Here is a 24,059-nt window from a genome sequence, read left to right as displayed (position 1 = left end):
ATACTGTAAACTTACTTATATTACAATATAGATAATGTAAACTTACTTATTTTAGCACCTTTCATACCATGTCTTTTCTGCTAATTTATGTTCACACTTAAATGCGATAAAAATACAACATTTATTCACTCAGATGTGTTTTAAAATTTATGAGTGAGCTGTATTAATATTCATTTACAGTATGTGATTCTGGGTAATAACTTTATGCATGGATCCCATTGGCCAAAGCAAACTGTTTGATATCACTATAAACTAAAAGAGAAATAAGAAAAAAAAAAAAAAAAAAAACCAAGCAAACAAATAAATGCTCTTATGTACTTCTGTACATAAAACTCTGAAGTCTATTTATTTTTCCCTAAGGTAACACTGATAACCACTGACAAACTCTGAGATCATTGATAACCACTGACAATCTCTGATATCATTGATTACCACTGACAATCTCTGATATCATTGATTACCACTGACAATCCTTGATTTCACTGATTACCACTGACAATCTCTGATATCATTGATTACCACATACAATTTCTGATATCATTGATTACCACTGACAATCTCTGATATATCATTGATTACCACTGACAATGACAATCTCTGATATCACTGATTACCACTGATTACCACTGACAAACAATGATATCATTGATAACCACTGACAATCCTTGATTTCACTGATTACTCCTGACAATCTCTGATATCATTCATTACCACTGACAATCTCTGATATTTTTGATTACCACTGACAATCTTTGATATCATTGATTACCACATACAATTTCTGATATCATTGATTACCACTGACGATCTCTGATATCGTTGATTACCACTGACAATCTCTGATATCATTGATTACCACATACAATTTCTGATATCATTGATTACCACTGACAATCTCTGATATCATTGATTACCACTGACAATTTCTGATATCATTGATTACCACATACAATCTCTGATAACATGGACTATCACTGACAATCTCTGATATCATTGATTATCACTGAAAATCTTTGATATCATTGATAACCACTGACAATCTCTGATATCATTGATTACCATGGACATTCCTTGATTTTACTGATTATCACTTAGAACCACTAATATCACTGACAATCAGTAATATTATTAATTATCACAAAAACACTAATATCATCAATACTTGTTAAAATTGAAGAACTAAACTGATATCATTAAAAATAGACAAAAATTACAGTGTACGAGGGCCGTTCAAAAATTACGCGGACTGTGCTATTATTTACTCTTACAGACGTCATATAGTTATAAAATTTCACAGAAATATGTATCTTAAAGATTCCAATAAAATTTGGGCAAAATTTCTGTATTTTAAAAAAAATCTACTAAAATTATTGATATGTTGATATCGTTGATGGAGAGGTACAGCGCACGACAAAAAAATTGAAGCAAAAGCATGCGGATTCAAAAGTTTAACTCATTGATTTTCTAAAATTCGCGATATTTTTCAACAATTTTCTCAAATGTACCTTTAAATTGTTCTATTATTATGTATTTAGATTTCGGACGTAATATTTGAAGTACTAACAGAAATAAAGTGATTTTTCTCTGATGCGATTCCCGTGAAAACTACTGTGAAAATGACGTCTCCTGAATTGACGGCGCATCACACTTCTGTTAAAATATGTGTAATGCTCGAGATATCGGCAACATAGATCCAAAATATGCATAATAAAACATGTAGTAAACTAGGCTGCTCGTGACATTCGCCCACAAATAGCAAATTGAAATTTTAGACAGTTAGACCTCTGTAAAAACTAAAAAGGCTATACGGGAGGACGTGAAGAAGATTATATAGACGAAAAGTTAACTTTATCCGGACTGTAAAGAACGTGATTGAGAGTCACCAATATCACACTATATCTCATAAGTAGTTTTTGGTTTTAAAACAAAAAAAAGAATATTCTTTACTTGTTTAATAGATTTTAAGCTTGACAAGAAATGGTGTTTTGATGTCGAGTAGATCAGGTAACTCAAACTATACAGGTACTCAAGGGAAAATGTTGAGAAAATGAAAGCTCAATCACATATTTTTTATAATGCTTGTGACGTCGAAGATTTTGCTGCGCCGTGACTTAATGGTATGTCCTGAAAAATCACTCAAAATTAATACCAATTTACAATATTTTGATATGAAAATTTGAAGACAATATAAGTTAAGATTCTTTTATATTATGTGTGAAATTTTGCCCGATTATGTCGTCAAATATTTCTTCTGTGCAACAAGTCCGCGTAATTTTTGAACGGCCCTCGTATTAATAATGAAATTATTTATATTTACTGAAATCATTGAAAATCACCACAATTCCTGATATCAATGGAAATCACTGATATTGATAATCTTTGCAAATCACTGATATCATTGAGAATAATTGATATCACAGATAATCATTTAAAATAACTGAAAATCACCAATATCAAAGATATCATCGAGAATGACTGATATAACTGAAAATAACTGATATAATTGTTAATTACTGACAATCACTGAGAACAATTAATAGCCTTGGAAATCACTGACATTGATAATTGATAATAGATGATATATTGATAATTTTTGAAAATCACTGATATTATTCATAATTATTGAAAATCACTGATAATCCCTGATATCACTGACAATCCCTAATCACTGAGAACAAGTGATGACATTGTAAATCACTGACAATTACTGAGAATAACTGATGACATTGTAAATCACTGACAATCACTGAGAATAACTGATGACATTGTAAATCACTGACAATCACTGAGGATAACTGATGAGATTGTAAATCACTGACAATCACTAAGGATAACTGATGACATTGTAAATCACTGATAATCACTGAGGATAACTGATGACATTGTAAATCACTGACAATCACTGAGGATAACTGATGACATTGTAAATCACTGACAATCACTAAGGATAACTGATGACATTGTAAATCACTGATAATCACTGAGGATAACTGATGACATTGCTAATCACTGACAATCACTGAGAACAACTGATGACATTGTAAACCACCGACAATTACTGAGAATAACTTATGACATTGTAAATCACTGACAATCACTAAGAATAGCTGATGACATGGTAAATCACTGAGGATAACTGATGACATTGTAAATCACTGAGGATAACTGATGACATTAAACAAAGCAAACAATATATTCTCCTTAGATGTGAGGGTCTTATGCAAAATTGAAGTAAAAAAAGATAATAGCTTTATCAAATCAAACACATTTGCCATTGTAACTTTAGCTTTTCTATTTCTATTTGTTTACTCTGTGATAACTCTTTGAAAGTTATGTGAGTTGATTTCTTGATAATTGAACTGGAATGTAAATTTCGCAAAAGGTGAGGGGCTTTAAGAAGGCCTAATATGCATGTAGATCTTGTGCCTCTGTCTTTGTGTCTGCATGACGTCAGTGGGCTGGGACTAGTGAAATTAACAAGGGAATCCTCATGTAATTTAGGCCATATAAAATTAATCTTTAGATTCTCATCCCCGCCCGCCCCTCTCAAAATGTCCCGCCCCGATGTTTTTTATTTTGATTTTTGGGTATTTTCATGTATTTTTATTCAGTAAGAATTTGGTTCAAAGTTTAGGAGTTATCTCCCGTCTGTATTAAAAGTCGCGAGTCACTATTTATAGCAAAAACGCCATGTAAAGAATGGAGAAAAATCGGCAATAAAAGCAGTTTAAATGTGTATGGAAAAGATAATTTGTCAGTATAGAGAAGGCAGAGAAGAAAAAAATAGCATAAGATACCATCACTGGCAAGAGCAAGTATGTAGAGAGATTGTAACTAAGTAAAAATAGAGGAGGAAAATGACACCTGGTCAAGTTATATATAACGATCTCCAGCTGTGTGACTTTGCTTTGAAATAAAAAAAAAATCGTAGACGGACTTAAGAGAAGGCCTAGATTTTTCAGTAGAATAATTATTAGAACATTTATATAGATTTTGCAAAATAAGAAGTCACGCATACACAATTTATTGGTATCTCTAACCTCATTGTGTTCAGGGTGTGCCGTATAATGTGTGCTTGATAATTTGTTAATTAACAATAAATATTTAATTTTTAAAGCAAAAATTTTCTTTAAATATTTAAAAGAATATGAAAAGAATTAAATCTATTCATATTTGCATTAAGGTAATGAAAAAAATGTGTACGGGGCGTCCATTGTTTTGTTGATACTTAGGCCTATAAAAAATAAAAAATAAAATCCGCCCACCCGCCCCAATTTTTTAGCAAATTAGGATGAGAATCTAAAGATTAATTTTACCTGGCCTTAACAACATTTTTATTTCAAAATATTTTCATTTCTACGGCGCCGCTGGAGGGCCAGGTAAAAAAAAAAAATTTTTATTTGTTCGGACAAATTAGATATTCGTTCGGGCAAATTAGAAATTCGGTCGGACGAATTAGTTATTTGTTCGGACGAATTAGAAATTTGTTCGGACAAATAAGTTATTTGTTCGGACAAATTAGAAATTTGTTCGGACTAATTAGTTATTTGTTCGGACAAATAAGTTATTTGTTCGGACAAATTAGACATTTGTTCGGACAAATTAGAAATTCGTTCGGACGAATAAGTTATTTGTTCGGACGAATTAGAAATTTGTTCAGACAAATTAGTTATTTGTTCGGACGGATTAGATATTTGTTCGGACAAATTATCTTGTAATACATATTAAATAGCTCTTTGGACCATGACATACACACGTTGCAACTAGACATGTGCTATTAAAGCCAGGTATGTTGATTGTAAATATTCTGAAAATATGGTTCTATACTGGTATATACTATAGGCCTAAGTCTGCCATTCTGAAAGTTTATTATCTGAGAGCCCAATAGTAAATTCAAAGGGTCAGTTACTTCTTATCAAACATCTTTTCACTCCCATCCTTGACACACTCATAAGATTTGTCATAAATACATGAAAACATCTGGTTCTACCAGACCAACTTTTGCTGGTGGTGTTAAATTATTAAAACTGGGGTGCCAGTGGTCAATTACCGCATCTTTGAAAAGATGAGATCCACTCCTTAAGGTTTTATTCATACTGCAGGCAATTGGTACGGGAAAAAATTGGCATTGAAAAAGTAAGCCCACCCCCCCCCACCCCCCTCGAAATAGAACTGTCAACTTTAGGCAACTTTTCCTGTGTCCCTTTTTTTTTGCTTGTCAACTTTTCAGGTAAATACTTTTTTTCTCAGCCACCCCCCCACACTTTCAAAAAAGCTGCTACGTGGCTGTATTGTATTATATTAAGTAAACTTCGGACTCAAAATATGAAGCCTCTCATTCGATGGGTCGTAATTTTTTTATAGAACATTTGTAGTTTGGCTTCTATACCGCTGTTCCCACATTTTTAATTAGTATTTTGTGATAAAGGAACAAAAAGAGGGAATCTCATAAGTCCATCTCCAATGGATTCTTTCTAAGATCGTTAAAAACTATTATTAAGTATCTATATAAATTTTATTTTATATTTAAATATCAGAAAAGCGCATGAATTAAAACATGCAGGTATAATATTGACCAAATTAAACACACGCCCTTTTCCGGGAAAAGGATAAAAAAAAAAAATAGATGAATACATGTACGTTCCTAGAAAGTGCAGTAAAAATTAAAAACACATAATAATTTAATGCAAGTTAAGCTCCTCAATGATTAAGACAATCGATTGCTTTTAAATAGAGGAGGGGGGGGGGGGGGGGGTTGTTACTTGAAAATATTTTGACATTCATTCATGATTTATTTTCCCCATAAAAGGGGTTGGTTTCATAATTCCCCTTTCTAGTGAGTCATTGGCCTATCAAACCTTTGAACTGGTTTTCAACTGTAAAAGCGTATAAACAAAATTAAGAAATGCTGAAAGTGAAATTAAATAGTTTGTTCGACTACATGTACCTCTCCAATAAGGGGAGGGGGCTATAATTATGCTCTGTAAATCAACAGACTTGGGAATATACCAGATTGACCGGTTGACATTTTAATTCACCGGCTCGTGAGTCATACGAACAACCTGAGATCAATACGAACAGGTTCATTTTTGTGAAGTTTTCTTAATTCACAAACAGGAATATTTAATTAAAAACTCATTGAGGACCTTTTTTCATTCTATACACCGCATATGTACCAGACTGATTGATTGAATGTTTTACGCCAAATCGGCAATATTTCAGCTACATATCGGCGACATATGTATCAGGAATGTATTTCAAAAATCATTTACATGTCATGATTAATAAATTGCAGGGTAGTGAATATGTACATAAAAATTATAAGAAAGAGATCAACATTAAAACGACTTATCTTCAAAATATTTATTGATAATGTTGTTCATTAAAGTTATTTTGCAAAGAATCAAAATAAAATGAACCATCTTGGTGCAAATCGCACATTAATCGCGGTGTCCTGACAGCTGTTCACATTTTCTCTAATTTGTCTGAACGAATTTCTAATTCGTCCGTACAAATAACTAATTTGTCCGAACGAATTTCTAATTTGTCCGAACGAATATCTAATTCGTCCGAACAAATAACTAATTTGTCCAAACGAATTTCTAATTTGTCCGAACAAATATCTAATTTGTCCGAACAAATAACTTATTTGTCCGAACAAATTTCTATTTCGTCCGAATGAATTTCTAATTTGTCCGAACGAATATCTAATTTGTCCAAACAAATAACTAATTCGTCCGAACGAATTTCTAATTTGTCCGAACAAATATCTAATTTGTCCGAACAAATATCTAATTTGTCCGAACAAATAACTTATTTGTCCGAACAAATTTCTAATTCGTCCGAACGAATTTCTAATTCGTCCGAACGAATTTCTAATTCGTCCGAACGAATATCTAATTCGTCCGAAGAAATAACTAATTCGTCCGAACGAATTTCTAATTCATCCGAAGGAATATCTAATTCGTCCGAACAAATAACTAATTCGTCCGAACGAATTTCCAATTTGTCCGAACAAATAAAAATATTTTTTTACCTGGCCCTCCAGCGGCGCCGTACATTTCAAATGTCTTTGTCCCGAGATAAAATTACAAATAGTTAATGTACTTTATTTCTACATAAATGTACTAGTTCATCAATAGGCATGTTTAAAACAAGAGGCCCATGGGCCACATCGCTCACCTGAGAAGCTTTGACCATTCTGTTCTTTACCAGATTTCCCCCTTGTAATACATAATGCATCCCCACCCTACCCCACTGATCATAATTTAGACATTTTGAAATCTACACTACCCCAGGATCCTTCCATGTGCACATAAGTTTCAGCTTTTCTGGCCCAGTGATTCTTGAGAAGAAAATTTTCAAAGATTTTTCCTATATATTTCTATGTAAAACTTTGATTCCCCATTGTGACCCCGCCCTTTCCCCGGGGGTCATGATTTAAACAACTTAGAATCTACACTACCCCAGGATGCTTCCACGTAAGTTTCAGCTTTTCTGGCCCAGTGGTTCTTGAGAAGAAAATTTTCAAAGATTTTTCCTATATATTTCTATGTAAAACTTTGATTCCCCATTGTGGCCCCGCCCTTCCCCCGGGGGTCATGATTTGAACAATTTAGAATCTACACTACCCCAGGATGCTTCCACATAAGTTTCAGCTTTTCTGGCCCAGTGGTTCTTGAGAAGAAAATTTTCAAAGATTTTTCATATATATTCTATGTAAAACTTTGATTCCCCATTGTAACCCCGCCCTTCCCCCGGGGGTCATGATTTGAAGAATTTAAATCTACACTACCCCAGGATGCTTCCACATAAGTTTCGGCTTTTCTAGCCCAGTGGTTCTTGAGAAGAAAATTTTCAAAGATTTTTCCCATATATTTCTATGTAAAACTTTGATTCCCCATTGTGGCCCAGCCCTTTTCCCGGGGGTCATGATTTGAACAATTTAGAATCTACACTACCCAAAGATGCTTCCACATAAGTTTCGGCTTTTCTGGCCCAGTGGTTCTTGAGAAGAAGATTTTTTAATGACCCCACCCTATTTTCGTCTTTTCTTGATTATCTCCCCTTGTGAGGAGACTTGGCCCTTTATTTTAACAATTTAAATTCCCCTTCACCCAAGGATGCTTTGTACCAAGTTTGGTTAAAATTGGCCCAGTGGTTCTTGAGAAGAAGTCGAAAATGTGAAAAGTTTACGGACGGACAGACGGACGCACGGACGGACGACGGACAAAATATGATCAGAAAAGCTCACTAATGAGCCTTCGGCTCAGGTGAGCTAAAAAATCACATCCATGGCAGGAAAAATAGAGACAGAAGCAGGGCTTTAAGCATGTGGTTTTGCGGAATCAAGGGGATGTAAATATAAGGAATAACTGTAAGATTTTTTGGTTTCACGACAATGATCAATTGATTAGCTTACATGATAATTTTAAGTATATACACCATCCGCATTTATGCAAATTATCACGCAAGCCACATGAAAACATGATGGTTAAACCAACATAATTAGAAAGTTATTCCTTAAATAAAATGGAAATATAAGGAATCACTGTCTAGTTTTTTGCCTATGCCAAGGACATCAACAATAGTTGGACATGTGGAATAATTTATGAAAAAAAGGCTTTGCCCATTATGCAAATTATCCCACGTTTCCAACTATCATTGATACCCTGGCATACCCAACAAACTAAACAGTGATTCGTAAGTGTCTTAAGTGGGATTGAACTTTTGCAAAATAATATGTCATTTTGTTTCAATCATTTCATTACAGGAATTTCAACTTCCAATTGAGGGGGTGGAATACAGGTTAATTGATTGAGGGTGTGAAATACAGGCTAATTTTGTTTTTGTTGTAGGAGGCTGTTAATCTAAAGAAGGTGAATGATCGATATGATTTATGTACTACATTAGAGTTTTTGCAGTCAGACCCCTTAATTAAATTTTTTAGATTAAAATTCTCTCACCTACTTACCCACCCAATATTTTCAGACCGAGTAGGGAGAATTAGGCAAACATTTTTGCTACAGTTGGCCTTATAGGTAATTACAATTTTCTTTTAGCTCAATACAACCAAACAAATAAATAAAGCATGTGGTTGTTCCTCAATACATGCAAATAATTCTTGAAAGGGACATTAAACTCTTACAATGAATGTTTGCTTTATACTTCAGGATTTTCTCCCTTTTTTGTGGATAAACAATCTGATCATTTTATATGACAAGGAGCACACGGTGGGTGTGACTGGTCGGCAGGGGAGGCTCACTCCTCAATGGCACCTGATTCCCCCTCTGATGTTTCGGAGGTCCATATTTGTTCTGCTCCTATTTTGTATTGTTTTATGGACTTTGATACCGAATACTGTTCATTATCTCCATATCCTTCATTTACAGTGGACCTTCCGATATCCGGACCCCAGATATCTGGATGCTTCAGTATCCGGACGACTTTCCATCGGAACGGAATTTTTAAATGTAATTTTGTCTTGTTTAACTGCTGATTCAGGTATCCGGACACTTCACATATCTGGACAAATTGACTGGGAACCAAATCGTCCGGATAAATGAGGTTCCACTGTATTTCAAAAGCCTACAGTTGCTACCTTGTAAAATTTCTAACTTAGTAAATCAAAGATTGTTATGTACGTTTCTTATCGAGAAAGAAAGGTCTTTTAGTAAACTTGGTGCTCCATATTCAAATTGAATTGGATTATTTGTTTTACATTCATTTAACGAGGCCAAGTCTAATTTGAGTGTGCATGTATTTGTGCAGCTTTTTAATTTCATGCAGTCATTTGTGCGACAGTACACCTTTGCCAAATATTTTGATTTTAATACAAAAAAAAATTAACATTATTTGTAAACCCTACTTGTCTGAAAAAGTGACTTTAAGACAATAATTTGGGGAAAAAAAACGCTGAAATTGCTCTAACAATGTCACCATTTTCGGATTTTGTAAGCAATGCATGACACTGAAGAATGATGCATGACTCGCTTGTATGTTCAAGACGTCCATGGATATTATACTAAAAACGGATGACAGAACATCCAAAGAAACATAATAGCAATCTAAACATAGCTACTTTTACCGAAAAAATCATATGCGCCGATATTTCCTCTGCACTGATATGTATTTATACCGCAATATGGCAATTTTAGAGGAACTTTCATATACTTGAATGAAATAGAAATATCTATTGCAGAAATACAAAAAATATATGGGAAAAATGCGATTATTTGGGCCTTTTTTAACAAATTTAACAAAATTATCTCATATATTTCATTGACATACCCAGGTAAATCTGCTGAAACCTTTCTTGGCATTTAAAAGTCATGCCAAAGAAAATTGTGCCAATAAATATTAGAAAATGTCATATCTTAAGCAAATAGAAATGTTCTGATATCTAGGGTAAATGATAGGCAAGAGTATGATGAACAATTTTACAATAACAAAAACTGAACTTGCACTTAAACAAATTATCATTTACCATTTGCAAAAAAGTCATTTCATAAAATGCTAAAAATGAGGATGGCAATTGAATTATAGAATTGCTGATTGGTACACAAACATTTTGACAGATGTTTAGTACACAACACCTCACAATTGTTACATAATGTCAGACATGTAGCACATATAGCACTTCAGACGTAAGAAGAAGTCAGAAATTTAGACATGCAAATGATTCAGCACTTCACAAGTCACAGAACGGCATCATACATTATTATAATAATAACACAACTCTTCTCAAGTCGCATAATGACGTCACACATTTTAAATATAACGATAACATAGCACTTCTCAGGTTCATCTAGTACAAATGATTACAGCACTTAAACACAGATCACATAATGTCAGACATTTAATACAAAGATATGGGAGAAATGATGTCTATTACCGGGGTACAGTGAATGGATTACTTTGACATTTAAATCTGCCTTAGGAATAGTGGCATGGAATTAATATAAGAAATCACTGTCTAGTTAGTAGAGTATGCCATGGCATCAAAAATAGTTGGAAACAAAGGATAATTTGCATAATCAGCAAATTAAGCCTGTTATGCATAAATTATCCCATGTTTCTAGCTATCATTGATGCCCTGGCATACCCAACAAACTAGACAGTGATTCCTTATATTGACATTGCATTTTGAAATAATATTGTAAATTTAGATTTTAAAAATGCTATCTAATAGATCTTAAAATTACATGAGGCCTCCCATTTCAATTTCAATATTCCCCGCCCACTGATGTCAAACATAACAAGCACTGATTCTGAGAGTAATGCATAAGCAATACATGTCCCCTACCGGATTCCTCTTTTTCTTTAGGATCTCATTTTATGATATGAAAAAGTTATGACCAAGGTAAAACTGCTTGATGTTAAAAATTTTGAGGCTGTGCATGCATTTTAACTAAAACATATATCCACAAAAAGACGAAAATTCAACAAATTTTTTTTCAACATCTTTTTTTCGCTTCATAGTTACCATGTTGACCTTCAGAATTTTGTGCAGCATTAACCCGATCTTAAACCATTATGAAAAGTTAAAAATGCAATAATTCTGTCAAAAATCAATGACATTTAAACTTGATCTGTAACTTACATCAAGATACACTCACAAAAATTCAGCTCAATATCTGCAAGTGTTTAAAAAAAAAAGATGCGGAAAACCAAGTAGGACAGACTAGCTGACAGACAGACATGGGGACACACAGACGGACAGACAGACAGACTCAGAGGAAACCTATAGTTCCCTACAGTTTCACTGGTAGGGGACTAAAAACAGCCAAACGAGATCTACATGCTTATTAGGCCTTCTTAGCTCTGCACCTTTTGCTTGGCGAAATTTACATTCTTGTAGAATTATCAAGGAATCAACTCACCTAACCTTCAAAGGGTACAGGTTAAAGATGGGTGGTTGCAGTTCCCTTTCTAGGCAATGTTATATGTGCTAAGCAATGGTCAATAATTAATCCTTAAAGCAACCTTTAGTCTAAACATTAAAATTTTAATCACAAAAGAGCTCCTTATAATATATAAAGTTAGCCATATTGGACTGTTAAATTTGTGATGAAGCACTTCTCCCAAAAGTGCATTAGCAATATCTAACCTAGACATAATGATCAATGCATACAGGCTGCATACAAAATGTCAATGAAATTACGGACTGACCTATATAGTAGTGAATGACATTTGTTTTAATTTGTGTCCTGGCCAACAATGAAGACATCCTTAGGCTACATCTTTGTATCATTATGTGATAATTGACATGATTATCTTTAAAGATTAAAATAGATAAAACTTAAAATAACCAATAATGAAAAACGTACAACGTCATTGCACCATGGATAGTTTTTATGTGGTACTGGAATGGGTAAACATCTACAGGTGTGAAATCCTGCGGAATTTCCTTCCTATCCCTGTTAATTATACTGCTAATGCTATTTACACCTACAATCAGAGGTTTTAAGTACACATACAAGCAGAAAATTATGATTATTTCACCTTTAGTTAGTGAAGTTTTTAAATTATATATATATATATAAATCAAACACTTACATGTATTAAAACATGAAAATTTTTGCCCTTGTTTTATTTTTGCCCCTTTTGCCACCTTTGCTCTTATCACAAATGGGCAAATTAAAAGTGAGCACTTTTAATATTTTGATTTGATGTTTTAAAACTAGCAATTTGTGATGAATTATATGATGAACACATGGTATGCAGTAAGTAGAATGAAAAATAATAAAACAGGACAATTAATGGTTATGGTGCAGGTCTAGAGATGGACACTAGATAGGCAAACTTGTAAGTCTCTGGTGTCAGCCTTTTGTGCTGACCAGAACCAGGAGGATAAAGCACATTATATGGAGTAGTTCTGTGTGCATGGAAATTTCCTAATACTGATGAAAATCAGAGGACTAAGCATATATTTTGGTATCCATTTGTAGCACACTGATTAATTTAAAATATATACATGCTCCCTCTATTAATCAAAGTCAACAATTAATTCTCCTAAAATGCAACATTTATATTACTGATGCTGAAAAAAGCATATATCCTTATCAAACCAAAAACAGTTGACCAATAGTTTAGTTTTTGATGGCATGAACAAATTACTTTATGTCTATAATGAGGTTAAAACAATTAAGTGACTTAGGTAGGAATGAACTTTGGCAAAGAGAAAAATACGTCATTTTGTTTTAAATCATTTCACTATAGGAATTTCCACATCTGATGAAAGGGGGTGGTTAATTTTATCCTTGTTAGAGGTTGTTAATTTTTTACATTATTAGAAGGTGAAGGATCGATACAATTTATTTTAGCATTTACATTTTCCGTGGAATCTATTGGTTACGAGTCTTAAGTTAATACCCTTGTGTTATGACATCCTTAGTTTATTTTAATGCAATTGACAAACAAATATAAATCACACCAGGTTTTTGTCAATTCAGAGCTTACATTTTCAAATTTTTTATCAAGATAATCTTTTATTAGTGACTAAAGGCCTACTTGCTTTAGAAAAAGCTTAGATTTAATATAAAAGTTTTTTAATGAGGAGTCTTATTATTTCTACCCTAGGGGTTTTGCTAATTTTTTGTTAACTAATTTTTAATGTTTATATTTATTAATGCCTTCTCCAAGCATCCAACAAAAGTATGTTGAATAAATTCTATATGACAACAAGAGGCCCAGGTGCCACATTGCTCACCTGAGCAACTAAGCTAGGTAAAAGCAAAAATCCATTGAGTATTGAAAAGTTTAAATATAAAAGCGGGTTCAGGGTGGGTGGGGAGATTTGAACAAACTTAAATTTATACTTTTTTATACTTTTATTTTGATGATCAATCATGGTTTTATGGTTCTTGTGGAGAATCTTAACAATTTTTCCTATGTATTTCTACGTAAAACCTTGATCACCCATTGTGACCCCACTCTACCCTGGGGATCAAGTTTTGAACAAACTTGAATCTATGCTTCCATGTTAATATGAACAATCACAGCTTTGCTGTGCTCTAGAAAAAGAAGAATTTCAAAAAAATTTCTCTGTCATCCTTCTTAAAACTTTGATCACCCATTATGGCCCCACCCTTGCCCCAGGGGTCATGATTTTAACAACTTGAATCTACACTACCTAAGGATGCTTCTATATAACTATGGGTTTGCTGTTCTTGAGAAAAGATTTTTATAGAGGTTTTCTATGCATTGCTTTGTTCAACTTTGATACCCCATTGTTGCCCCACCAAACCCCCTTGGGTCATAATTTGAACAAACTTGCCTTCATATAACTATTACCGGTACAAGTCATGACTTTGCTGTTCCTGAGAAGAAGATTTTTAAAGATTTTTCCTATGCATTCCTATGTTAAACTTTGATCCCCAATTGTGGCCACCCCCACTGAAATAGATGAATAAATCTGGCTCGGTGTTCAAGGCCTGATAAAATGGCAGCTCAAAGCAAGTAAATGAAAAAACATCATATCGTTTTCATTTATTAATGGGGCCAAGCTTAAAAAATTCTTTGTTTGCAGTTGCCAACCTATAATTTTTAGACTGGGTAGGTAGGCATTCTTTTTTTACTCAAGCCCTAGAGGGGCTTGAGTTATCTAAAACGATGCTAGGTCATCGATTTACACAGTTAAAATACACGGAAAGATATTATTTTTGTAGATAAAAATATTTCTAGAAACAAAAATGAAGCTTATCTTGAAAAAGTCTGTATATTCAAAGATATTAAACGTTAAATGTCGGATTCTTTTCTATGGCGAATGAACAAAAAATTTCTATACAGTTTCGCGCTTTCCTTTGCGTAGGAATCTTAACTTTTACAGACGCCGACAAAGCATCTTTAGACGAGTCCACTGTTTACTCTGAAAGGTGACGCATCGTTTTACAAATTCTACTATGTATGGCCAGAAAACGTATGGTTGTACCCCCCATTTTGAAATTGCTTCTCACGGGCCTGAGAATGATGTGCATATGCACTTTGAGTGACAGTAAAATAATAGCACAACATTATTGTTAAATTCTCCCTCGTGTGTTTTTTTTATTTCAAAAAATCGTACTAGTTATCTTCAGCTTTGGTAACGGAACCCACATATCGTAAATATGTATATATGCACAGCTAGATGAACCAGGCGTACTCAAATTTTTTATCCCCCCTCCCCCAATCCAGTTTGAAAAACGTTTCTACCTGTAACTTGTAACAAGCTATTTGGATTTTATATTAAATTATGATTGATGTACTTCATTAAGCAAATAAAAAAAAAAAACATACAAACAAAACAAAACAAAAAACGAAAAACAAAAAAAGGTATATATAGTTTGAAGTATATCAATATTAAAAAAAATATTAAATTAAATTAAGAAATGGCCACTATGCTCTATAAAATATTTCTGAAAGTGAGTAACGTAAATTCATCTTAAAAAGCAGTACAATTAATTATCTTTTTTCTAATTAAATTCGACATATGAATTTTGTTTCATGTACATGTATTTATTCAACAGAAGATTGAACCCAACAGCACTCATCTTATACCATTATATATAGGATATTAATGACACTACCTAGTTGACTTTCTACAGCTTGAGTATCTCTGACGTTTTGTCAGTATATACTTGTTTTTTTTGAAAAAAAAAATTGTTTTCTGATTATTGTTAGATAACAAATTACAGAGTTTTTCATAGCCTTCTTAACATGAATAAGCTTCACTCTTTTTATAAACCACTGATTGATAAAAACAAAAGTCAACAATTGAAAATGAAACATTTTCAATATCCTGAAAAATTGAAGAAAAAATAATTTTTACAAAATAGCTAAAAAAAAAAAAGTTTGGGTCGGGTGCATTTTAAGTGGGTCGGTAAGCGACTGCAAACAAACAAATTTTTATTCTAGGCCTGGTAATCTATGAATTAGCACATCACTGTCTGCACCACAGCCGCTAAAATATGAAGCCCACTTTTTGTAAGTACATACTGTATACAGGGTTATTTTCGCCCCGTCTTATTTTCACCCTTTCACACTTGCAAACAATTTTGCCCCGTTTAAAATTCGAACAGTCATAATATAGTTTAGTTTAAGAAATTATACTGTATTCTTTGAATTCGCCCCATTTTAAATTCGCCCAAATGATAGCTGGGCAAAAGGGGCGAAAATAAAATGGGGGTGAAAATTTCCCTGTATACAGTATATACTGTGTTATTTTCCAAGAAAGAAAAGCTTTTTGGTTACCAATTCTCATATCAATTGGAGTATTTGTTTTTTAATTAAGTTATCTAGCTTCTTGTACTTCAACACACAGAATTTTTTTTTTGGACAAAATAGATTCAGAATTAAGATCTATTCTCCAAAAAATATATTAGAGATTTCAATTTTTTCGATGTAAATATCATTTACATGTATCATTAATGGACACACCTAGGAAAAACTCAAGCCTTTCTTCACATTTAAATGCCATGCCAAAGACAATTTGTGCTAATATTGGAAAATGTTTTTCATATCTTTAGCAAATAGAAATGTTCTTATTTCTAGGGTAAATGATTGAATAAAAATTAATGTAAATTAAAGAACATTTTTATTATACATGTACCTGAAAGATTAATTTATACTTCAAAAAATTATCACTTACCTTGGCTACACACTCTCTTATAAAATATTAAAAACAAGGACAGAAATTGAATATGAAATTGTTAATTTGTTCCCCCAAGACATTCCAACTAATCAACTTTTTATTTCATGATTTCCTTCTTCAGATTGAGTTGGGATAATTAAAACAACTAGCATTCTGAAATACTTGATTTACAGTGGCATGTCTGGCACAGTGTTTAGAGCTTTTGCTCTCTAGTTGCAGAGTAAGGGGTTTATCCTTATATCGCAGGTTTAAATCCCACTACGAGTTATAAATACTGGTCCTTCAGATAAAAGTGATTGTATAAACAGAAGTTGCAGAAGGTACTGGCACATAAAAGATCCCTCATTCCTCAAATTCTCTAAATACCAAGTAAAGATCTTGATTTTCAGCCATCCATCGGTAATTGGTGGCATTTCAATAATAATTATAAAATTCTGGAAGGGACAATAAACAGACACACAAACAAGCAAAGCATATTTTGATAATTTTAACAGGAATAGCCAGCTATATCAGTAGACAGTTTTCATGAGTAGAAGTACCTGATTTCCAGGACAGAGCTTTAACATTGGTCCCATCATCACCATAGTAGATGACATCATCCCTGACGGCCATTCCTCTGATTCCACGACAACACAGGTACGATCCGTCTGTTGACCTTACGTTGCCAGATTCAAAGACGCAGATAAAATGCTTGTCCCTGATCTCGTATACTTTGATGAGTCCCTCCACTGATGCAGCATACAGACAGATGTCATTAACCTGAAGATTTATAAAAAAAAACCATATATTAAACAGTTTGTTGTTTAAAACATAGGTAATCAGAGATTACAGAGCTCACCACAAAGAATGTTTGTCTTTGAGTAAGGCAAAGTCCCACATTAAACTAATAATCTAGAAGTGTACATCTCAAGATCACTCATCTGGAAAATCTAAATGCAAGCCTGAAAGTGTGCATTCTTAGATGCATCATAAATAAAAGTTTGGTCAACATAGTATGGCTTATAGTTACTTTAGAATGAACCTGCTCCAAAAACTTGAACCTGTTCACTTATTTGAAAAATGCCTGGTAGTATGCATCCGTAGATGTATTGGCTAACATTGGGCTAAATAATTCCTCAGAAATAAGACCTGCACCAAACACTTTAACCTGTTCACTATCCTGAAAATGTAGGTCAGATTCAGCATCTGAAGCCAGCTGGTAGTATGCATCCTTATGGATATATCCTTCACGCAAGTTTGGTCAACATAAGTCTTATAGTTACTTGGAAATGAGACATGCACCAAAAACTTTAACCTGTTCACTCATTCAGAAAATGTAGCTCAGATCCAGCATCTGAAGCCAGCCTGGTAGTATGCATTCTTAGATGTATCACCCAGTCAAGTTTGGTCAATATAGGACTTATAGTTATACTCAAAAATAAGACCTGTACCAAAAACTCAAATGTGCACCAAAAACTTGAACCTGCTCCAAAAACATTAACTTCCTCATTTTTTTAGCTGAAATTGCAGCATCTGAAACTGACACATCGAAACACATTAGAAGCATCTTGCATGCATCTCTGATCAATGAAAGGCATAGAAGTAATTAAAAAGAAAACTGCACCAAAAGCCTTTACTTGGGACGCCAACACAGAAGCTAAGGGTATCACATAAGCTCCCCCCAATTTCGTTGAGGTAGCTAAAAATGATCTTTTTTCAACTGAATAATACATAAGTAAAGGAGAAGAGACCTAGCTGTGAGTTTTATCAGTCACCTTCACCTGAGATAGCTTACACCCCATGCTCCCACCCCACCCCGCTTCTAATTTAACTTAATAAAATAAAACTGACAGTTTGAAAATTAGAAACCATGCCAATCTTATACTGTACATGTACATAATTTGGCGTATTCAAAATTTAGCGTAATCACTTGGTATGGAGTTGTTGGCGTAATCATGAATTAGGGCTACACATGTCCGTTTAGTGTATTGTATGTAAAAATGATTTCTTTACTGTATTCATGAATTAGCGCATTGTTGTCTGCGCCAAAGCCACTAAAATATGAAGCCTGCTATTGAAAGTACACATACAGTATTTTGTGGTACAAAATTGTAACAAAGCCTATCAAATAAACTTCAAACTTTACTGTAGTATAAAAGGAAAGAATAGCAAAGGGAGTGGGTCAGAAGAGACATCAAAATTGTATCAAAACAAAGAAAGTGCATTAGAGGGGCCACCAAAGTTGTCTTAATTAAGACTAAGAAAGTGGGTCAGAGGATCCACCAAAATTGTCTCAGAACTAAGAAAATAGATCAGAAGTACCATCAAAAATGTCTCAAAACTAATTGGGTCTCATGAGCCACCAAAGTTTTCTCAAAATTAAGAAAGTAGGTCAGAGGAACCAACAAAGCTGTCTCAAATGTAAGACAGTGGGTCTCAGGAGCCAGACTAAGGAACTGGGTCAGGGGAGCCAAAGGTACACCAACCAGACCCTTCTTAGAACGTGCAGACATTATTAATCATTTGGCCTAAATCACTTAAATGATTCCAGTGAACTCTAAGAAATATCTTTTCCCATCATCTCTTCTAATCCAATGTGATTTTACTATATATCAACACTATATATTGTACCTGATTAACACCTTTCTCAATGCCATTGTCTATTATCAAATAGTCTAGATATCAGAAAAGGTCACTATGAGAGACATCTTGCACACATAATACATCTGGGTTCTGGGATAAAAGCATCAGAAAAGCATTTGACATTCATTTAATTTGATCCAGAAAGCTGCTTAAAAAGAAATTTGAAATCGATATAGACCCCAATATGTACAGCATGATACAGATGCTGATGGTGACCTAAATTTTCATCATGCTTTGGATGGTGCAATTTTTGGGAGAATTTTTTCCCCCCAGGTTTTATATTGTATTATGAATTCTAAACAGATCAAATTGCATGCTGTACCTGTTATAAATTATACATACTTTGAAGACTATCAATATTTTTGAAATAAGAGGGTGACTAATCTATAGATGTCCTACTCTGACTTAACATAATGTAGATACTAGTAATCCATTTGAAAACATACAATTGGGAATCAATGCAGTAAGGTGATACTTTTCACTTTTTATTCCAATCATCAATAAGCAATGCCCTGGCTAAATAGACCACAATTTGAATATTGTTGCTTTGGCGTTGCCGACTCAGTCTCAATACCTTTGGGTCGGTAGGTAGGGGAAATATTTTTTTCAATTTCAAAAATGTTGTTCGTATCCAGGTGTCTTATGGGTTTCCGATTGTTTAACAACAACAGCAGTCCGAATTGATTCCCAGTTGTTATTTCTTTCTAAACCCTATTAGTTTTAAACATTTTTATACATGGTATAAAAAATCACCAACATTATAAATGTACGAATCCAAGCATGGCTGCTAGATTCATCTAGCAAATCAGATAGGACATTGTAGTACTACCTTGAAATTTCTCTTTCAAACTGGTATAACTGATTTGTCAGTAAAGTTTTGGCATTTTAAAACACATAACCGCAGAGAGTCATGCCATCATCTTCTGTTATATACCAAGTTTACATTAAATCCGCTTTCAACAGCCATCATGCTTGGATTTATTCAACATCACATAGACGCTTTTAAATGAAAACTGTTCAATCAATCAAGCGCTTATAAGATTCTTTCTCATTTTGTATATTACTCAAACGTACAGACACCTAGATCCAGATAAATATAATGAAAAACCAGAAGTCTCTGTCGAGACTGTAGCTCTACTGGTTTACACTTAAAACAAAGGAAAAGTAGCAGTTGCGACTTGAAACTTTAAAAACAGCAATAAATAGAAAAATGATCCTTGCCACTCATCAAAGCAAAAACCGATGCAGAGAATTATGTATCTCAGTGTAGTCTACTTGTGTGCCAAGTTATGTTGAAATCAGGCCAAAACAGTAGAAGGAGTAGCATTTTGAAAGAATTTCACAGAAATTTCTATCTTTAGTAACCACAGCAACACCGTTCATCGAAATCAAAAACCGATGCACAGAATTATGTATCTTAGTGTAGACTACTTGTGTGCCAAGTTATATTGAAATCAGACCAAAACTGTAGGAGGAGTAGCATTTTGAAAGACTTTCAAAGAAATTTCTATTTTTAGTGACCATGGCAACATCGTTCATCAAAATCAAAAACCAATGCACAGAATTATGTATCTTATTGTAGTCTACTTGTGTGCCAAGTTATATTGAAACGGACCAAAACTGTAGGAGGAATAGCATTTTGAAAGAATTTCACAGAAATTTCTATTTTTAGTAACCTTGGCAACACCGTTCATCAAAATCAAAAACCGAATTATGTATCTTAGTGTAGTCTACTTGTGTGCCAAGTTACATTGAAAGAAAACCAAAACTGTAGGAGGAGTAACATTTTGAAAGAATTTAAAAGAAATTTCTATTTTTAGTAACCTCGGCAACACCGTTCATCAAAAACAAAAACTGATGCACAGAATTATGTATCTTAGTGTAGTCTACTTGTGTGCCAAGTTATATTGAAATCCGAGTAGGAGGAGTAGCATTTTGAAAAATTGTTTACAGACAGACGGACGGACGCATTACTATCGCATAAGCTCTTCTGGTCTCTGACCAGTAGAGCTAAAAAATTATGATCTGTATCTGTTGAAAAAAATTATTCAGACTGCAACGATTTACTTGAGCCGGACGGCAACGCAAAATAAAGCTAATTTTCTTTTTGGCCTTATTTGTCAACCTTATCAAAGCTGATTGGTTGATAAATCAAAGAAGCCAGAAGCAAAGAAAGTGAGAAAAATGAAATATGTATAGTTATTATAAATAGATTTTAATTCAATAAGAAACTTCACATCTACAGGCCCTCACTTTTAGGACCTATACAGTATTAGTAATTATAATCCCTTCTGAAAATATAGGTTAATATCAACCACTATATGTACATATTGTACTTCTTTTTTGGTAGGAGCATGTCTTGTCTATATTTGTGGCTGAAGATCGTTGAAAACCTAATGAAAGATGAATTAAGTTAGTGGCTCTGCCTACTGCAGTTTGTAATAAGCATCCAGTAAGATGGCCAAGAAACAAAAATGATAGAAAAAAAATAAAGATAGTCCAGAATCTTATGTAATGCAAAAGAAACACTTGAAAGAAATGTGTAATATTCAAGTTTCATTAACATGAACTGCAAATAAATGTAACTTTACAGATGAGTCATCAAAAAAACATCCTGTATATGAAGTAAGCAGCTCTAAAATAGCGATATACATTGGAAGAAATAGAGATGTACATCATCCGAATGTGAATTGACACTACATTCTGAGTCTTGTATTAGTTATAAGGGTCAAACATAAAAGATTTATGTAAAGAATCCTCTTTACACTTAATAAGTAGGGTCAAGCATGTAGATGCTATTTAAATGTAATTCCTGTCATTATAAGCCTACCCCTTTTATTTGACATTTTGCAGTTATATTCTTGATTGGATCATTAAGAAAATTTGCACTTGAAAGTCTCAGGTGAGGTGGATATTAAAATCATAAAGGCAACGATGGAAATACCAGTCTGTAATATGTGTTAATGAAAATGCCAACAGAGAAGTTCAAAAGGCAGAACATGTAAAATGACGTCACTTGACAGAACAAATCACTTCGCACAATGTCTAATTGGACGTGTCTTACTGATTAAACACTTGCAGGGAATAATGGTTAGCATGTCATCGACCTAATTACTGTCATATTATGTGATAAGAAAAACTTATTGTTCTTCTTACACAAAGGCCACTCACATTTTACAATAAAGTGGATTAATAAATAACCAGGACAAATTTATATGATTTTGAAAATGTTAACATTTACCCTACTGACATGCAAAGAAATGAGGACACATAGAGAAATACATGTAGTTTACGAGAGGTTGTGATTGAAAATGATCTACATGTATACTTGGGATTTACCAGCGGGTAAATGCACACTAGGTATATACAACCCTGTCTACAGTCTATACAGAATACATTATATGCGTGGTTCTGAGTAAAAACTCAACTTCTCAATGCACCACACATAATGACTTTTTTGTATATTGTTGTACGTCCCATTCAAGAATATTTTAATCATATGGAGACGTCACCATAATCTTGTGAAGGGCAACATATTTAGACCTTAACTTACTGACACTCTTTGGTCTGTGAGCAGTGAGGGATCTTATGCCTTTGCCTAATGTGACACGGGGCCTTGGTCTTCCAAGATCTTATCTGAGGACCAGCAACTTTCACATCAAAGTGCCGAACACTTGGTGAAGGAACGTACAGTTGCTACCTATTTTTTGTCAACTTATTCAGTACTGGCTGGGGTTTGAACCCAGGGCTTTCCTTTCATGAAGAAGCACCACATAAATGTGCATCAAAGAGTTTTACAATAAATCTCCTTTTGGTCTTTAGAATTTATTTCAACTTTCTTTGTGAAAACAAAATAATCAACTTTACATTTTTTGCCATGGCCATATAGCTCAAAGAGTAAATGCCAGCATTCCTTGTCATCCTGTTCAAGCTGAAAGTTGACTGCACAGACACCAAAAAAATATAGTACTTCCTTTCTACTGCTTTATGAGATAATACACAAATATACGGTTAACCTGCTTATATTAAAATCATTTTAACTGGAACTAACAATAAAATAATAAATCATAATCAACTGTTTACCTGCAATGCTGACACACTATCCTCAAAAGCATGTAAACTCTGCACACTCTTCCCACTGTGTATGTCCCACATCTCTAGTTTGCCCCCATCTATAACAGAACAAAGGGGGGTCAAATATATCATTAACTCTTTATCTGAAAAAAAAAATGCTAAGTATATTCAAAGAGGTCAAATAAATCTCAGGCTTTAGCACAATAAGTTAACATTTTTTTTCAATTTCCTTTACAAATAGTTTTGTATTAGGTGTATACATGATGATGTGCAAGACATTTGGGCATAAGATACTGAAAATTACAATAATTAATTCTCTTCAAAAATGAAAATTTTTTAATTCAATGTACTACAAATATATGTTATTTCATTATGCACCAATTGGACTTCTTGTGACAAGTTAACTTCTAACAATTTTTACAGACAATATACTATACAAAAATTTAAATACTGGTACTATTATAGCTTGATATAACACGTAAAAACATGTTTCTGGGTGACTGGTATCTCGAGCCAATTTGCTTTGCTTTCTCTTTAGCTCTCCGGGTAGAAAATGAATTTAAAAATTTCTGGCCCTTGAGTCCTGACCTTTGAAAAACCATGAGGATTTTCAAACAAGTACGAAAAGTACTTTCCTCAGTTGATTTCCTACTTTAAAAGAAGAACCTACTTGATAGGTGACTAGGGCTTGTCATTCATAAATCATCTTGTACATCTGCCTTCAATTCCTGTC

General features: G+C 33.6%; 1 protein-coding gene across 2 annotated transcripts in view; it reads right to left on the bottom strand.

Moving 5' to 3' along the window:
- The window catches only part of LOC134242942 (F-box/WD repeat-containing protein 7-like), a 59,265-nt gene that overhangs the window by 20,754 nt on the left and 14,452 nt on the right, over positions 1-24,059 (bottom strand). For both annotated transcript variants that reach the window (XM_062725145.1, XM_062725144.1), the window contains exons 9-10: positions 23,336-23,424; positions 17,170-17,389 (exon numbers count right to left, since the gene is read on the bottom strand). In XM_062725145.1, coding sequence (XP_062581129.1) covers positions 17,170-17,389; positions 23,336-23,424 — 309 coding nt within the window. The remainder of the gene's footprint in view (positions 1-17,169; positions 17,390-23,335; positions 23,425-24,059) is intronic.

Source organism: Saccostrea cucullata, unplaced genomic scaffold, assembly GCF_032062105.1.
Source record: "Saccostrea cucullata isolate Sc308-1 unplaced genomic scaffold, CSIRO_AGI_Scuc_v1 ctg128, whole genome shotgun sequence".
NCBI classification, from domain to species: domain Eukaryota; kingdom Metazoa; phylum Mollusca; class Bivalvia; order Ostreida; family Ostreidae; genus Saccostrea; species Saccostrea cuccullata.
This window is presented reverse-complemented; position numbering and strand designations above follow the sequence as displayed.